Source organism: Rhipicephalus microplus, chromosome 5 (assembly GCF_043290135.1).
Source record: "Rhipicephalus microplus isolate Deutch F79 chromosome 5, USDA_Rmic, whole genome shotgun sequence".
Taxonomy (NCBI): domain Eukaryota; kingdom Metazoa; phylum Arthropoda; class Arachnida; order Ixodida; family Ixodidae; genus Rhipicephalus; species Rhipicephalus microplus.
In genome coordinates this window covers 115,608,170-115,626,197 of record NC_134704.1, presented here as the reverse complement: position 1 = coordinate 115,626,197, position 18,028 = coordinate 115,608,170, and the positions used below count along the sequence as shown (strand labels likewise).

The 18,028-nt window shown below is 50.8% G+C and overlaps 1 protein-coding gene across 1 annotated transcript; it reads left to right on the top strand.

The window, feature by feature from the left end:
* Positions 1 to 1,521: 1,521 nt before the first annotated feature.
* On the top strand, positions 1,522 to 3,636 carry LOC142817541 (palmitoyltransferase ZDHHC20-B-like). The gene is made up of 4 exons (XM_075894574.1): positions 1,522 to 1,763; positions 1,877 to 1,880; positions 2,498 to 2,736; positions 3,144 to 3,636. Exons 1-4 carry the CDS (start codon positions 1,522 to 1,524, stop codon positions 3,634 to 3,636), a joined length of 978 nt encoding a protein of 325 aa, XP_075750689.1.
* Positions 3,637 to 18,028: the final 14,392 nt, after the last annotated feature.

The window sequence follows — 18,028 nt, the reverse complement described above, 5'->3', positions numbered from 1 at the left end:
TCAACATTACTGAACGCGAGAAAGGACACTGCACAAATGAGGGTTACACCATATGTTTTCTATAGCACCTATTAACATTGTCATTGCGCACAAGCTAGGACCTCTAAACCTAACTTTATAAATTGACCCTATTCAACGTCAACTGGAAGCCCATGACGCAAGTCAATCGTGCCAGCTGTGCGTGTTACCCTATTCGGTCTATAAGAGCATGCAAAAAAAAACACATTTTAGAAAGCAGGAAAAGGCATACAAGGCGTGCAACACCCACATTTTTTTTAACCTGGTCCAAGTGACGCATTAAATGCCCTTTACGAGTCCAGTCTTGCGAGAAACTTCAATGCGAAAGACTTCTGAATCCCAGCAAGGTCGGCTCCCTTCGTGGCTTCTTTGCCCGATGGGAGCTTCTGCGGCAACGCATCTGCCAAAGTGCGCGCACTTTTGCGGCGTGAGACACAGGCCAATGACGACTGCTTTCAGAGAGATCGGTGCCATGCCTGCGTCAATGTTTGTCGCATACTACCGGAGCACATGCAAACGTTACAGCGGTGCCAGCGCTTTTTCCTCGGCTCTCCAGGTAAGACGTTTGCTCGCTATTTCTGTCCGACCTAGCACAAATGCTTCAGCACGCTTCGGCTGTCAGTCAATTGTTTAATCTAATCGCTCTTAGTCAGATTTGATCGTTATCGCTAAGCTAAATCATTTCCGAGCTTTAGTGCAGACAACAAAATAGATCACAGCGTGGCGTATGTATTCCGAGTGATTAGAAATTTCAAAATATAGCATACATATTTTAAATATTTGTAAAACTGTCAGCCAGGCAGATAGCTTTCTCTGAGCCAACCACCGGGGATTGAAATAGGAGTAAAATGGACCACAAAGCTCGACGCCATCCTGAAACCTAAGGAGAAGCAATGCGATTTTCATGCTTGCTTTCTCATGTTCTTTTCAAAAGAGAGCAAAAATGTGTTGACCCTGCTTACTACTAACTAAAAAAGAAAGAAAGGAATACCCGCACGTAAATATCCTAGGGACTACGAAGTTTCCGCGATTTATCCAAGTGGTTTAGGTGGCCAATGTTCATGGACTTAATAGACGCGACTAGCACATAGTGAGCTCTTCCAACGTAGGGATGTGCAGACTTAAGCAACACTGCCGAATCGTGGGCAGTGCTAGATTGCCCATAGCTCATCTCCGTGGCCAATAGCTGATCCCCGTTGTTAGAGTTTCTGAAAGCGGAGTAACACTTCGCTTGGTTGGCTTGATTCCCGCCCAGTTAAGAAAGACATGGCCAGAGTACCCCACTTTTCAAAATTTAGGTGGAGGTCTAACTTCATCTGCATTTTCTGGCTGCATGACGGCAAACTGTTAGTATATATTTTGTTATACCAATATATTTTCTATTTTCTTTATTTAGTTATAATACATCAAGAGAGCGAATAATCCTTCCCCATGTCACGTTCTTGGTGAACTCTTTCATGTAAATAAGAACATCATCATCATCACCATCATCCATAACAACGCATGCTGCCATCGGTCGACCAGCCTGTTACTCTCATCGAGGATGGTAGCAACGTCCGTCGGGGGAGCTTCACAAAGCCCCGTCCGCTCGCCTGGCTTCCCGTGTTGCTGGTGTCGGCGCTGATTTCCTGTGCCTACTACGCCTATGTTCTGGTTTTCTGCCGGCTTATTGTCGCAGAGGAGAGCACAGCCAAGGCCGTAACGTTCGGCACCGGATTTCATCTGCTTCTGTCCATGTGCATCTGGTAAGTCGCAGAGTGCCTAACCGGGACGTTCGTTTCTCTGGTGCTGTGCACATGTTCTGCGTGTCGCTCCTATAGGTCTTCTTGCGCTTTGTTTTGCGCGTGCACATTTCTAGGGGAGTGAGAATACTCGAAATAAATAAATACCGAACGCAATATATTTACAAACGTACACGGGGAGTCCTCCAGCCAAGAGGGTGGAACAACACAACCAACAACAACACAAGTAAAATTGCAATCGTTATCTTCAGCGCCTCGAACGATGGAGCATTCCTTCTTATTCGTCTCGACTTTTAAGAATGTTAACAAGCTTATGGCATCTGATATGAGAGTAACTTGAGGAATAATGTCATTGCCAACCATAGCTCATTGCCTTTGCTATACGAGAACGTTGAGATCAACTACACAGATCCTGGGGAACGTGGTGCGATCGCTTTCGCATCAGGCTGATCACCTGCGCTCGTACCATCACTGCGTTCGTACGGAGCAAAAGCTTAACTTCGTAACAAACTTTAATTTGCTGCGTCTCACCACAACCGTTTGGCATGCGGTTCAACTTCTTTCTTAGAAATTCAAATGAACGTCATGTTTGTTTCCGTAGTCTCTGAAATCCAAACAGCCACCTCATATATCATCTTTCCCACCCTCAGTCAACTATACTCTGCACAAGTGTTTTGTGCTGTGGAATTTAGTATGATTTATTGTTTATGTCGTACTGCTCACGTGTCGTTTTACAGGTCGTACGCGAAGACGACAGCGACGATGATTCCCGACGTTCCACCAGCGTACCTGTTAAGCGCGGACCAGGAGCAGGTTCTGCCAACTGTCAAAACGAGCGCACGCGGCATGGTCTGCTCGAGATGCTGGCATCGCAGAAAGGCATGTTCACTCGGGGGCCTGGTGGTTCCGCGCGTTACTGCGTGTTATGCCATCTCCTCAAGCCGGACAGATGCCACCACTGCTCCACGTGCCGAAGGTTAGCCCGCGTACACTGTGCACTTGAACATGGAACGTCATCTGGTGGCTATAAGAGAGATTACTGCATCAATAAGAGATTTTGTTAGCGATGCATGTTGACGCTGCTTAAAAAAAAGAAGCCAAGAACCTACCCTTCGTGTGAGTCTCGTGCTCTTTTGATGTGTGAATGCTTTCTGTTTAAAAAGTTTTCTCGTTCTGAGGGGCGTGTCACCTTTTTAGTCCTACAGTAAATGTGTATATGGACGCGTGCGTGAAATTAGTGACCCTTACAGAGCGGTTTTCCTCTTTGTATGTCATTCCTAAAGTGCCTACAGTACACAGAACTGAGCATCAAAATGCTTTACGACCTCTCTCGCAGTTTATTGATATGCCACAAACGCAGACCTCCTATAAATATTTTTGCAGATGCATCATGAAGATGGGCCATCACTGTCCGTGGTTCAACAACTGCGTCTGCTTCAGCACCTACAAGTTCTTCTTGCTCATTCTCTTCTACACGGTTGCACTGTGCCTATACGGCTTGGCCACCCTGACAGCCCACTTGGTTGAATGGTGGTCGTACGCATGGCTTCGGAAGCCGTACGCTTTCCACGTGGGCTTCCTCTTGGTCTTGGGCACCATGCTGGCCGTCACTCTTGGCTCCTTTCTCGTCATGCACCTTTTCATGGTGTCAAAGAACGGGACGACGATCGAGAGGCTGCGCGATGCGACGTTTCAAGAACTCGGGGACTCGTTCGATCTCGGGAACCGCTACGAGAACTTCGTAGAGGTGTTAGGTCCGCGAAAATCACTTTGGATGATTCCCGTATTCACGAGTCTTGGCGACGGTGTCCGGTTCCCGACCAGGCTGCACCCACGCGAGACACGGTCGAGTCTCGGGCATCTGCCGTCGTGGTGAACTATTCTGCGGCTACCTACTCGATGGGGTCATCCGGTTTTATAGCAGAGCTGACATCCTGGATATAGAACGATAATCGATCCAGGCCTCTAAAGACTGCTCCAAGAAACGTAACACGACTGAATTCTGATGTTTTTTTCTTTTGAATTAAGTTCTCATATGACTCACAATAGGCACATCGCATACTCTTTGTTGCCCGAGCGTGGCGCTCCGTCTCCTTTTGTGCCCAGCTACACCACTTCTGTTCATTATATTTATCTTTGTTATAATATTTTGGTACATCTGCGAATCGAATAAAGGTCTCTCGCAACCTTTGACGCCACCCCCCCTCTTCCCCCTTGTACCGCTTTCACCACCCCGAGCTTCGCACAGTACCAACTGAGCACACATAAGGATTAATTTCATTTAGTAAAAGTGACACCTCTTTTAGAATTCCCAAGATAGCCACACCACTTTCTCGACTCCACCTCATATGTCAAACAGGTATCATGCTGTGATCCTACGACATGCGCAGACCAGTACTCTACTCGTACGTAAAACCACCTTTATGATAGGCCGCAATGAATACAGAAATGCTTCAAACGTGGAACGCATCCACTTTTGAGAAATGCACAATGAACCTATATGAAGTGACCATTTAACAAAACTTTGTATATATATATATATATGTATATACATATATATATATATATATATATATATATATATATATATATATATATATATATATATATATATACATTCTTTGAGCGTCATTCACGCTGGACCCGACGTATTGTATGCAAGAAGTGTCTTAACGTTTTCAGCTGGTGGTGCATATATATATATATATATATATATATATATATATATATATATATATATATATATATATATATATATATATAATATAATATAATATAATATATTATAATATAATATAATTTGAAACCTCTTTGACTATTTCGCCTATGCGACAAAGCACCAATTATCCAACAGCAGCCACGGAGGACAGTGTGCCTGCGCGCACTCCCGCTGCATGTGCCATCTTTACCAGTACAGCAGGACAGCGAACAAAGACAACACCAGTCTTGGCAGTCCTCCTATCATAAAAATGGCGATGAAAATCTGCCTAAACCGTACACGTTTTGGGTCAATAAGGAATGTTACATGTCAGGGGCGGCAGCCTGCAGCCAGGGGGCGGCATGCGGCCCGTGGAGCGGTAATATGTGGTACTCAGCACGACGTCAAAACTTGCTATCTCCCTGTCACAGGCCGAAATCATTATCCACTTTATTTCTAACACGCTTGTTGGGGGTGCTCCAGGAAATGAACTGTGTAGAGTAAGCCGTAGCAGTTCTGACATCAAGTGGGATTTTGATAAGTAACCTATCTTTGTAACCGACCTTTCTGAACGGTCGTTGCTGAAACGACTTTCCTGTGTGCGTTTTTGCTTTCTCCTGAGTGTGCGTGCGTTTCTTTTCTCTCTCTCTCTCTCTACACCCTCTTTCTGGGCCCTATTTCTCCATCCTCAGTGCTGGGTAGCAAACCGGAAGCCAACATCTGGTTAATCTCCCGGCCTTCCTTTTTTTCTCTCTCTCTCCCTCTTTGCAACCTTTTGACATGTATCCTGAAAGTTAACCTGATACCTGCTCCAGCTTAGTGCATAATTGTCTACTCTCAAAATTTTTCTTTTCAGAAACAAAGCCCCTTCTCTCACACCCCGGACCACACAATGTCACCTTGATTCGACCCGGCCTTACGCCTCAAAACGTTGTTGACCCCTGCTATAAGTTCCGTCGTCGGTGAAGTTGGACTACGCGAGTGGACGCAATGCCAATGAAGGGAGGAGTTCATGCATCATTTTATTAACTTAGAATTGGCCGAATTGTACCTCTGATCAGCATTATTTTTTTTACCATGGCCTGTAGGTCCAGCCCGTGCGCTTCTCGAACAGTTAAAACAAGCATCGAGGAATTGAATGATTCCCCCCTTCCGGCTATTCATGCGTGAACTTTAGGCCTTTTGAACAAGAACTAAACAACCTTGAAATACTCCGGGCGCATTTATTTCACTCGTAAGGCTACACGCCCCCTTAGCACCACCAGGCAATCGTTCACATATCTAAATATTTTTTTGCTCTAAAAGTCTGGTCAATAGCCAATGCAATGCTTCTTTCACAGCTTGCTAAAATAATTGTGCTTAAAATAGGAGCAATGCTCTCCATACACTTTTCATCTGTATTAAGAACTGGTCATTAAAAAAAGTGTCTTGTCAAGATAAGAGTTACAATATGGTCACGTGATTGTGGAGGAAAATAAACAGGTAGTGGGGATAATAATTACTTAAAGGGGGTATTTGTACTCGGGAAAACTTCTAATAGAATGAATAGGCTCTAAAAAACTTTCTAGAAAAATTAATTCTAAAAAAAAACTTCCAGTCAAAAGCCCGGAGAAGCTGCGAAAGTTCTGAGGGTCCGACTTCTCGATAGCATGCTTTACGTTCCTGAGAATGTCAGGTAAAAGAATAAAGCTTAGGACTTATACCAGAAAAACAATGATGAAATACGGAATCACTTCAGGGTGATCCACAAGATTCCACGTCAGTCACGCGTCCAAGGGCTTTGTAGGGAACAAGCGACGCTGCTTCACCTGTAAAAAATTGACTCCGAATACACGCCGGCTTGGTCATTCAAGACTGTGTGAGGCGTCTCCCCGTTTTGTGTCTTTTGTGGTGACATTGGCGGCATCGAACATTTCATTTGAGTGCGCCCGAAGTTTGACAGAGAAAGAACAAAGATGGTACACAACTTGCAGAAAGGTTCTCACAAGCACAGGACATTTGAAAATGTCATTTTTCCCAGAAGGACCCATGGCGACGAGGAGGAGTGTGCAATGAATCCTGATGTCGTTCCTGCGAGACACTGGGATGAGTGATTTTTGGTGACGGACCCCTATAATTGAAGAGATGTTCAGGCGGAACAATTGCCGGTCATTTATGCCAGGCTGACCTCACCTTTGCAGCATATCAAACCTCCGCCTCTACCACTACATCATACCACTACCCGCGAGCAGGTCAGCCGGGCTGCCCTCAGGCCACAGGATACCCAACCCATGGCCGAAGAGATGGAGGTTGTACAAAATTCCTATTTGTCACTACCTCAACACTAAAGACTGGAGTGACGGGTGTAACCTCCTACCCACCCAAAACCGACTGAAGAAGGAAGCGTGTCATACGTCCGAAAGCAAAGTACACGGAACATTGATGCACCACCACTATCCAACGAAACATGGATATATGTGCCCACTCTGCAACGTACCGGACGCCTCACACTTGCTCTTGGAATGTCAATTCCATGCAAACAACACATTGCGACCGAAGAGGAAGGTGAACTAAGCACCAAAAACGATTCACGGCCTCCTCTTCGAAACATATGGGAGGCCAAGCTCGTCATCGAGGACCCGGAAGACCAGTGACAACTCGTCATCAGGGCCAAGAGGGCAGTCGAAGCCAGAGGTTTCCGGGACTATAGGGAACCCGTAGGGTGGTAGGCAACACTGCAGGTTGGCGCAACTATGTACTTCGTTTTGTCGAGCGCTAGGCCAGAAGTGCGACTGTACATATTTAACCAGTGCCTGGAGGCATGAATTCTCTGCCTGCCACAGCAGCGGCAGATGCTCAATTGTTTCATCATGGCTGTGGTGAATTAAGGTACGCCCCGGGGCCTTCGCAGAACCTTATGGGGCTACATTTCCGGATGAGTAACCAGAAACAACCGAACGCCACGTTTGTGTACTCCTCTACCCTTTGAGAAAAACGGGTGGGTTCTGCGGTCGACACTGGGAATTGAGCGCGGTACCTCCCACATCGGTAACGGTCGCTCTAACCATGTAGCCACCGCTGAGGGGAATGACATCGGGCATCGCTCGGAACACTGTTTCGGCATTAAATGTTTATCTATCTCTGTCTCTCGGCATCAATGGAAAATGCAAAATCTGACTTCGAGGGATTTTCATTTTCCGGAAAAATTCAAGCACTTCATCGGAGTTCCGAACCACAAAAGGATCGGTGACATTTAGTGCCACACAAATGTCGCTGGAGTAATCAAGAAGTTTCATTGTGCCGCTTAACCTCCTCTAAGACATTGTGACAACTGAACGGACGGGAACATGGTCTTTATGAATTTTTGCCGTGAAAAAAAGTCATGGGAGTTTTTGTTAGCAGCAAGTAGTTTTTTTTTTCAGACAACACAAATTGAACTCATAGCACAATGCAGTGGCCTCGGGCCAGCGGCAAGTTTTATCTTTATCAAGTTTTGTCCACATTTACATTACATTTACTTTTAGTATCATCCCCTATACATTTCCTAGCATCATTATCTGTTCTCATTATTATAATATGTGTTTGACAGAGAAAGCGAGCCCTTAAATTTACACTTCTTTCTTATGATGCTAGCGCCTGCTTTTTGTTCTTGGCTGAGGCAACGTTTGCAGGTTTGAAGTTCTTCGGTGTCTCTTCTTTTGCTTTCTCACAGTATATTGACATAGATATAACGACAAATGCACCTTTTTTTATCTCCTATCAGCCGGGAAAGCAAATGCTCACAACTGTAATATTCGTTTCCGCTCCAATAATGCATAAAAAACTGCGATGTGCATTTAGCATAAATTTGAAAAATTTGACAGTACTGTGGCTTGACAACCCTTTACGGACTAGAAATGTCCAAATAAATGGAGCAGAATTCGACATTGAGTGTTTCCTTTCTTTCTATCACAAAACCTGCTGAGTGAGCATTTTTTTTTCCTGATGCAGGTGAAGGATGTGGTGTACACGTATCCCGAAGGAGTACGGCCACCAGCGTGGGTCCGGTCTTAGCGAGCCGCAGGGCACGCGTTAACCGTCGCCGTGGCGGGAAACACGATACTGCTCAAGTCGCAACACTTTATTGTGGCAACACCAAACGCAGCACAGCCCGTTGCAAAAAGGCGCGGCGGGAAAGCAAGTAAGCTTATCCACGCCACGGGCACAAAGTACTACACAGGGTGCCACGAGCACGTCTCCGCGGTAAAGGTGAACCACGGAGACACCGGAACAAAAGGCCCGGTTGTTCTAGTGAGGGCAAAGGCGCTCGCGTTGGCTTCGAAGGGAGACGGGTCGGCGTAGCGAAGCCACGCACTAGGACACCGTACCGCCCTTCGGCCGTGCGTACGCAGCGGGGCAACAACAGGTGAGCGTTCGCCTTGGGCGCGAGGCGCCGTCAGCGAAGTCCGACGAGCCCCTGACTGACGGGAGTCGACGGACGGGAAAGATAGTGTGGCTCACCCTTTGCTGTGCCGGAGAGTATCTGACCGCTCCCGACGCAGCGCGCGAAAACCTCTCTTGGGAGTCCCCGCGCGCGGCGCCACCGTCAATATCCGCTACCGGGTGAGGGAGTTAAACGTCACTCCGCTCTCTCAGCGCGGCAGACAGCAAAGGAGGGCAGACATGTCGGGACATGAGAACGGCAGAAAAGGCGGCAAATCCCGCGTAAAGGCAGCGGGCTAGCCTCAATTCCCACATCCCCCTCTCCTAAATTTGCCCTTTACCGGTCTGCAAAAGGCAGCCGGACGTCACCCATGCAGTTAAAATGACACTGCTATGAGCGACAGCTAACCTCAGTCCAGCCCTGTTACTGCTGCTAAAAAAAAAGATTACAAATGAGGAACAAAAACATAAACAACAAAATAAACACATGACACTATACAAATAACTGCGGAAGGGAGCACAGCAACGTGGCACTAGTGTTCGTGGTGCTGAAGGGGGATAGCGTCCAGTCCGCGGAGGGGCGGTAAAGGCGTGACAGTGTCCGCTGGGTGCGATGCCCGAGTGCGAGGTCAGAGGTACGGGAGGGGGCTCGCTGATGGCTCGTTGCGGGTTTTGATAAGCAGCGAGTCCGACGAACGCTGCTTCGGCTGTGCTTCGGAGGCCCCACATTTCTGGCTCGATGATGGAGCTGGGACGTTGCGCGAAGCCGGTCCTCTCCAGTGGTCAGGGAGGCCGAACCACAACTGGCTGCGAGGCGCCCTGGCGTTGGCCGGCAGCATATAGCTGCTTTCAGCTGGCCTCGCGCAGGAGCCATGGTGGGAAAGGCAGCGTGGCTTCTTCGGCGATGGCCGAGAGCAGAGCACAGCCAGACGGTCTGACGTCAGTGGGTCAATGACCCCCCAGCACCTCCAGCGTCCGCATCGATGGGGGGAAGCCATCACGCACTCTTCGCGGGCTCGCACTGAAGCGTCACGCACTTACACACGCACGGAAGCACGCACACACACCGCCGACAGCTGCGCGAGCGTAGGCGCAAAGCGTCCTTCGTCTCTCTCTCTCCCGGCAAGCACCGACACACAAGGTCACACACAGCTCCTTTCGCGGTAGACGAAACGTACACGGAAAAAAAGTAAAAACAGAGCAAAACGACACTCAACATCTGGCGAAAAACATAAAACACAAATAACACTTAACATTAGACAAAAGAAACATAAAACACACATGAACACTTCAAAAAAAAAAAAAGAAACACTGGCAGCAAACAGGGCGCGGTCAACTCCTTTACGAGAAAAGGCCGTAAAGAAGCTAACCTATACTGAGGCTAGACAGTAAACTGAGGGCCTTCGGTTGCGGAGAAGTCCGCTGTCCGGCGCGAAATCACAAAGGTGACCGATTCCTCAGATTACACCGGTGCGGGGTCCGAATGCGGTCCGCCGCTCCGGGTGTGCCCCGTTGCTTGCGCGAAGTGCCGGTGGGCTCTGGCGCGAGCTCGTCAGACCGTGATACAAAGGGTTTCAGGTCTGCGATATGGGCACGGCTGAGTTTTCCCATATGGGGATCTTTCAGCAAGTACGCGAGTGGAGTGCAAGCTTTCTCCACTCGGTACGCACCAAGCCACTTAAGAGCGAGCGAGGTTGAGAACCCCTTACTGGCATCGCTAAGGGCGTGGTTGCGCTTCAGGACAAGATCGCCCACCTCAAAAACTAGGTCGCGATGCTTGCGGTCATATTGGGCCTTCTGCTGAGCCCTGGCCGACGCCAAACTTTGCCTTGCTTTGCAGAAAGCTCGACAAAGCCCGTCCCGAAGTGCCGACGCGTAAGCAGAGCAGTCTGCCGGCGCCTCCTCGTCTTCGAGCTGGCATTGAGTGACGCTGGTCACCGGATTTGCCAACTTCCTTCCAAAATTTAAGAAGGCGGGCGAGAAACCAGTTGAGCGACTCTCGGATGTTCGAATAGCGAACGCGAGCTCACTCAAATGGTCTGCCAGTCCCTTTGACCTTCGGCAAAGGCTGCCGACATCGGTTTGAGCGTACGATTGACGTGCTCCGTCAAATTGGACTGGGGATGGTAGGGTGAAGTGGTGCAGTGATCAATTTCGAGGGAACGGCACGTGACACCAAACAGCCGAGTGGTGAAATACGAAGCATTGTCAGTGATGAGCCTTTCCGGGAAGCCAAACCGGCAAAACACTTCCTGCAGCTTCTCAAGCACCGCTCGCGCTGTCACCTTCCGAAGTGGGAAAAGTTTCACCCATTTCGAAAAGTGATCAGTGACTACCATCAGGTGAATGAACCCCTGCTTATTTCTGGGAAATGGTCCCATTAGATCGCAGGTGGCCACTTGCCACGGACGCTCACTGACAATCGGTTTCATCAGACCGGGCGGTTTGCCACCCCTTGATTTCACCGTTTGACAGACGCGGCAAGAACGGCAGTAGCGAAAAATGTCTCGCTTCATGCCGGGCCAGGTCACAACGCGCCTCAGTTTTGCAAAAACTTTCAAGCCACTCAGGTGACCGGCCATGGGTTCGTCGTGAGAGGATCGCAACAGTGCGGCTCTCAGACTTTTGGGTATAACCACCTTAAACGGGTCTATGGACTCGTCGTCAGTGGCTATATACTTCAGCAGGAGCCCGTCATGGTCCAGCAAATATGAATCCGCCGGGGACTCAGCGACACACGCTGGTTCGAGCCCCCTATTCGCGCCCGCTGCAGGGCAAGCAGCGTCACGGCGCTCCGTCTCGTCGAGACAGTCGTTATCGGCGCCCGCTGCAGGACAAGCAGCGTCACGGCGCTCCATCTCTCTGAGACCGTCGCATATTTCGCGACAAAACGGGTCACTTTGCTGGGCCTTCAGCTCTTCTCTGCGGAAAGCGATGCCCATTCTCCCAAACTGGGGGAGTCTGGTATCGCGCCCACTCCGGACCGCAGCAACAACCGCTTGAGTCCGCGTTACGGGTTCGCTCTCGGCCTCGTGGCCTTCGGAAAGCTCCCCCACTCGGCCGCTTCGCGGTGCGCCGCTTACCTGGTTAGCAGCCAAGGTTTGTCCGCATGGGGACTCACCCTTCACGCCGAATGGCGCCGAAGCTGCTGTTTCGCCCCTGACGCTTGCAAGTGCTAAGGCACCGCTAGCGGCTGTCGCACCGGGATCAAGGTCCTCGGCCGACAGTGGGGCACGATATAGCGCGTCAGCTACCACGTTGGTGCTCCCCTTTCGATACTGCACCGAAAAGTCATAGTGCTGTATCAGGAGAGCCCAGCGCGCCAGCCTGCCGGCAGGCTCACGGAGCCGCCTCAGCCAGCTGAGCGCACTGTGATCCGTTTGCACTACGAATTTCGTCTCATCAAGATAGACGTCAAACTTCCGCAGTGCAAACACGATGGCGAGGCACTCCTTTTCGGTCACGGAATAATTTTTCTCCGCAGAGACCAAGGAGCGGCTGGCAAAGGCCAACGGCTGCAACACGCCATCGTATTCCTGTAGGAGAACAGCTCCTAAACCCAGATCGCTCGCATCAGTTTGTGCAACGAACGGTCTGGTCAGGTCGGGGAGCTTGAGTTGCGCTGTCTCCGCTATGGCGTTAGACAATCGGCAAAACGCCTCCTGCTGCTCAAGTCCCCATTGCCACGCGGCAGACTTACCCAAGAGTTTGCTCAAGGGCACCTGCAGTCGGGCACAGGACGGAATGAAGGAACGGTAAAAGTTGACCATTCCTAGAAAGCGGCGAAGGCCACGTACGTCCTTGGGCACGGGAAATTCGAGAATAGATCGAAGTTTCTCCCGATCCGGCTCTATGGAGCCTTCGCCCAGCGTAAACCCGAGCAACTGAACACGGTTCTGCGCTAATTGGACCTTAGCGAGGTTAAGTGTCATCCCGGCGGTCCTCACCCTCTCCAGTACATCGGCAACATGGGCCAAGTGCTCTTCGAAGGTTCGTGAATAAATCACGATGTCGTCGAGGTAGCACATGCAGTAAGACCACTTTGCTTCCCCGAGGACGTGGTCCATGAGTCTCTGAAAAGTCACAGGAGCATTTCAAAGACCAGAGGGCATACGAGTAAACTCGAACAACCCTCTGTGGGACGTGAACGCAGTTTTACACTGGTCACGGTTACCCATCCGAACCTGTAGGTAACCTTTAGAGGCGTCAAGCGTGGTAAAGTACCGTGCATCACCCAGGTTACCTACGATGGAGTTTATCGTGGGGAGCGGATAGGCATCCTTACGAGTCACTCCATTCAGACGGCGATAGTCGACGCACAGGCGATGACTGCCATCTTTCTTAGGCACCAGCACAATTGGAGACGCCCCGGAACTAGACGAGCGGCGAATAATGCCAGCCGCAAGCATGTCATCTAGCAACCCATCGATAATCTGCCTTTTGGCGAGACTGACGGGCCTGGGGTTACACTTCAAAGGAAGCGCGTCACCAGTTTCGATCACATGGTTCACTAAATCGGTACAGCCAGGTTGATCGGTGAAGAGCTCGTCGTACTGACGTAACAGTGTCGACAGACGAGCCTTCTGTGCTTCATCCAACTGAGTCGCGCAGGCGACCAAAGGATGTAGTGCCTTTTCGTGTCGTGTCGGTCGAATCCACATAGGTGTTTCGAGCCGACGAGCGCGGAACGCCAGGGTACGACCCCGGAGCTGGCGCACGACACGGTTCGTGCCGCGCCTCTCGTTCCCGAAGGGGACTGTGAGAGGGCAAATGCGGTAAGCGGGGGCTTGGCCCCGAACTCTGCGCAAGGCACGTTTCCGACGCTTCTGCCGCAAAGGCGACGGTAAGCGCCGGCGGGCTGATGAACGGCTTGAGTTGGCAAAATGGGCCATCACGATAGCCGCCATTCGCAATGTCCACAACGATACCGGTTTTAAGGAGAAAGTCCCGACCGAGAATCACTGAAACGTTGAGTCCCGGAAGATGAACAAGACGGCAGCGTCTCATTCGATCTCCCCATCGGACAGTCAACCATGCAGCGCCTGCCGAATTGGCCACGCCTTTCGCAAGGCTGAATGTCGTTCGGCTGTCCCGCAAGCGCACCGAGTGCTTCTGCAAGTGGGACAACACCTGTTCGCCGAACAACGAGGCGCTAGCGCCCGTGTCCAGCAAAGCCGAAAATTCACAGCCGGCAATGGTGACCGGAATGAACGGCGCGAGCGTATCAGCAAGAAAAAAGCTTGCCCTGCACGCAGAGGGAAGGAGCAAAGGTTGGGTCGCTCGTGTTCACGAACGACCCGGAAGCCCGTTTCCCTGCTTCGCAGGAGGCCTGGATCCAGTGCATTCCCTTGCTATGTGCCCTCTTTCACGGCAGCGGTAACAGCGCACTCCATCACGGTCTGTATTCCCAGACGGAGCAGCTTCGAGCTGTCGTGATCGGCTCGCTACGTTATCGTAGGATACGTTTCTGCGAGCCGCACCTCCTACATTACGTTGGGTCGAAAAGCGTCCCTGTATGAAGGTTTCAGGCGGAGCAGCGCAGGCTGCTAGCCTTTCATGCGTAAAGGGGTCAAGAACGCGATCGCTCAACTCCCACGCACAGCCGGTTGCAGCCGCAAAGGCGGCGCCGAGAGGCTGTTGCCGTTGGGGAAGGATCATGGCCCCTCTCCAAGCGCTGCGCGGCTCAAGGGCATCGCTGGCTGGCGGCGGCGGGTGATAGGCACGCGGGGCGAGAATGTCGCCTTGGATGCGCTCGGCGGCCAACGCTTCCAAGTCACTGAAGCGGCCGCCGCGCAAGTATGCCGAAAAAGTCGGATGTGCCTGCCGTATCACCTGTTCGACGCGTTCCTCGTTCGAGGCTCGGGGCTCAGCTATAGAAATAAGTTCATCCATCGCACGTACATACTCCTGTAAAGACTCGTCAGGAGCTTGTGTACGGAGCTCGAGCTCTCGCCGCATCCTACTTTCGTAGTCAGCGGGTAGGAATTCGCGCAAAAAGACCGCACGAAATTCCTCGAGGTTTGCTGCACGGTAACCGGAAAGCCGATAAAATTTCGCCGCCGCCGTGTCAGTCAGTGCAGCTGGAACAACACGTTCGAGCACCACCTTATCATCCAAACCCATCGCTTCTCTGATAACGTGACAGAGAGTCGAGGTAATCTCGGGCGGTGAGCTGATCACCGTATCCGCTGTAGGTTGGCACAGGCAACATAACAGCGGGGTGACCACTTTTCGGACCAGCCGAAAGCGTTTGCACAGCTCCCGAGAGTGCTTGGATCATCTGTACGGCGTTTTGCAGCAAAGTCTGCGTCGTCGCACCGGCTTCGTTGGAAGCCGTTGGTGCGTTAGCGGCGCGGTCGAGCGAAGGCGAGCAGTCGCCCATCTCGATCAGTGGGGCGGTTTCAAACAGACCACCGCCCTGCGCGCCATTCCCAGAGCAAAATAGGCTCTTTGTGGGATTTGCCTGTTGTCGAACCAAAGGCGCACTTGGTGCGGCTACCATCGACAATTCAGGCGCCTGCTCAGCGTGCGTTCGAAGTGTCGGTTGCACGGCTGATAGCGGGCAAAAGTCGGCGAGGGCCAAGGCCTGCGCCCCGTCAATTCCGCAGGGAACTTACTGCGAGCGCTGTGCCGACGAACTGCCATGCATGCCGAAGGGCGCATTAGCAGTCGGAGGCGCTTGTGCGTAACGTTTAGGTAGGGCAAGAGGCCCATTCCGAAGCGACGCGGCATCTCCAAAGGGAGCGGCTAGGCGCCTCGTGTCGTCACCGCAATAGGGGGTGCCGACACGGACGGCAGTCGGTGGCGCTTGTGCGTAACGTTCGGGTAGGGCAAGAGGCCCATTCCGAAGCGACGCGCCATCTCCAAAGGGAGCGGCTAGGCGCCTCGTATCGTCACCGCAATAGGGGGTGCCGACACGGACGGGTGCAGCAGGGTTCCCGTCAATAGAGGCAATGGCCTCCGTGTGCAACGCGGCATCCGCTAAAAGGGACAGCGGACAAAAGTCCCGCGAAGCAGCCATGTTGCGACGAGCCCGAATCGCGCAGGCGAACTGACTCGCTAAGAGCAGTAAAAGCTAGAGCTTTTGATACCGCATTGGGCGCCAGTGTGGTGTACACGTATCCCGAAGGAGTACGGCCACCAGCGTGGGTCCGGTCTTAGCGAGCCTCAGGGCACGCGTTAACCGTCGCCGTGGCGGGAAACACGATACTGCTCAAGTCGCAACACTTTATTGTGGCAACACCAAATGCAGCACAGCCCGTTGCAAAAAGGCGCGGCGGGAAAGCAAGTAGGCTTATCCACGCCACGGGCACGAAGTACTACACAGGGTGCCACGAGCACGTCTCCGCGGTAAAGGTGATCCACGGAGACACCTGAACAAAAGGCCCGGTTGCTCGAGCGAGGGCAAAGGCACTCGCGTTGGCTTCGAAGGGAGACGGGTCGGCGTAGCGAGGCCACGCACTAGGACACCGTACCGCCCTTCGGCCGTGCGTACGCAGCGGGGCAATAACAGGTGAGCGTTCGCCTTGGGCGCGAGGCGCCGTCAGCGAAGTCCGACGAGCCCCCCAACTGACGGGAGTCGACGGACGGGAAAGATAGCGTGACTCACCCTTTGCTGTCCCGGAGAGTATCTGACTGCTCGCGACGCAGCGCGCGAAAACCCCTCTTGGGAGTCCCCGCGCGCGGCGCCACCATCACCATCCGCTACCGGGTGAGGGAGTTAAACGTCACTCTGCTCTCTCATCGTGGTCGACAGCAAAGGAGGGCAGACATGTCGGGACATGAGAACGACAGAAAAGGCGGCAAAGCCCGCGCAAAGGCAGCGGGCTAGCCTCAATTCCCACAAGGATCAAGAGAGAAAGAGAAAGAAAGAACTATATATTGAAAAGCAGAGAGTTTAACCGGCATATGCGAATGGCTGACTTGCTACTCGGTGTGGGGAAGGGGATTGAAAGTAGGGAGAGTGAGAAAATCACATAAGGTGTTGAAATAGAAAAGATGATAGAAGACGTCCTTGTTGCATGTGGACGCAGCTGTTGTTATCTTTTCAGGCCTCCCTGTGTGTTTCTTTGCACAACTGCAACAGTAAGAGAAATGTACATATGCATTTAATGAAGACGGAATGGCCTTATTGATGTTTTTTTTTTGCTATCAAAATGGTAAGTATGCAGACTTTTTAGAACACGACTATGATAGGAAGTGTGCAAGCTTAGACGAAGCATAAGCAGCTTTATTTCTTGCAGTAATGCACCCAAATGCATTGTGGCATTTACTTTCTGAAGATAGTTTTTGTTTAAAACGTCTTATGTGTCCATTTTACTGAAAACCTAGTTTCGCACTACACATTTGAATTTCGCGCGTAACCTGCCCTCTTTGTGGAGAGCGAGAATGGCGGGCTATCATTTTGACAAAGATGCGCGACCCGCCCGAGCATATTTTCGGGAGAACATTGACTGGTTTCTTTCTGTTCTTAAAGCTGCACCCAAGCCACCTGACTGGCTCCCACGGATAGAACACCTCGTGACTATGCCCAAATTTTAACTTGACGACACCAGCACTAAGCTGGTGGACTAGAGATACTTCCTGTGTGTATTGTACATTGCATGGTTTTTTTTTCTGTGTGTCTTTTGAGTTATATGTGAGAACAGAAACCAGGTAATAAGGGGAAAAATCGCATGAAAGACCGCGGTTTTCCCTTTGGCTTGCGACAAAGTAGACTCACTGCTTTATTTTAGGCACTGTATTACTTTATTGATGCGCATCTTTGAGTACGGCGTAGCGGGTGGAACTGGTGCTTAGAGGACAGTCGATTGAAAGACAGGGCCTTTGAGATTTGTATTTTTATACAGGACACTGGAGAGAACACAGAGTTTCATACAATAATACCTAGAGGGGAATCTGGCGATAGTGTCTACGCGGGCCCCTTCAGCGGCGCTTGTACCCCCATGGGAGTAGTGTACCAGAATATTCTAGTACACTATAATGGGAGTTATGGAAAGTACAGGCTTCGGATCTGCTTCCAGTGGATCACGTTCTCAGAATTCGCGACACTTGTTTGCTGTATGTAAAACAAAGTGATATGAAGGTATGTCTAACTGAAACTTACTTAATTTCCTTCTACGCAAACTTTATTGTAAAAGGTTTTTTTGTGACTAGGTGGTCAAAAGCA

Coding starts and splice junctions, on each gene's coding strand:
- LOC142817541 (XM_075894574.1), top strand. CDS start 1,522: ATGCTGCCATCGGTCGACCAGCCTGTTACTCTCATCGAGGATGGTAGC. Junction 2,737..3,143: donor CACTGCTCCACGTGCCGAAG/GTTAGCCCGCGT, acceptor ATATTTTTGCAG/ATGCATCATGAAGATGGGCC.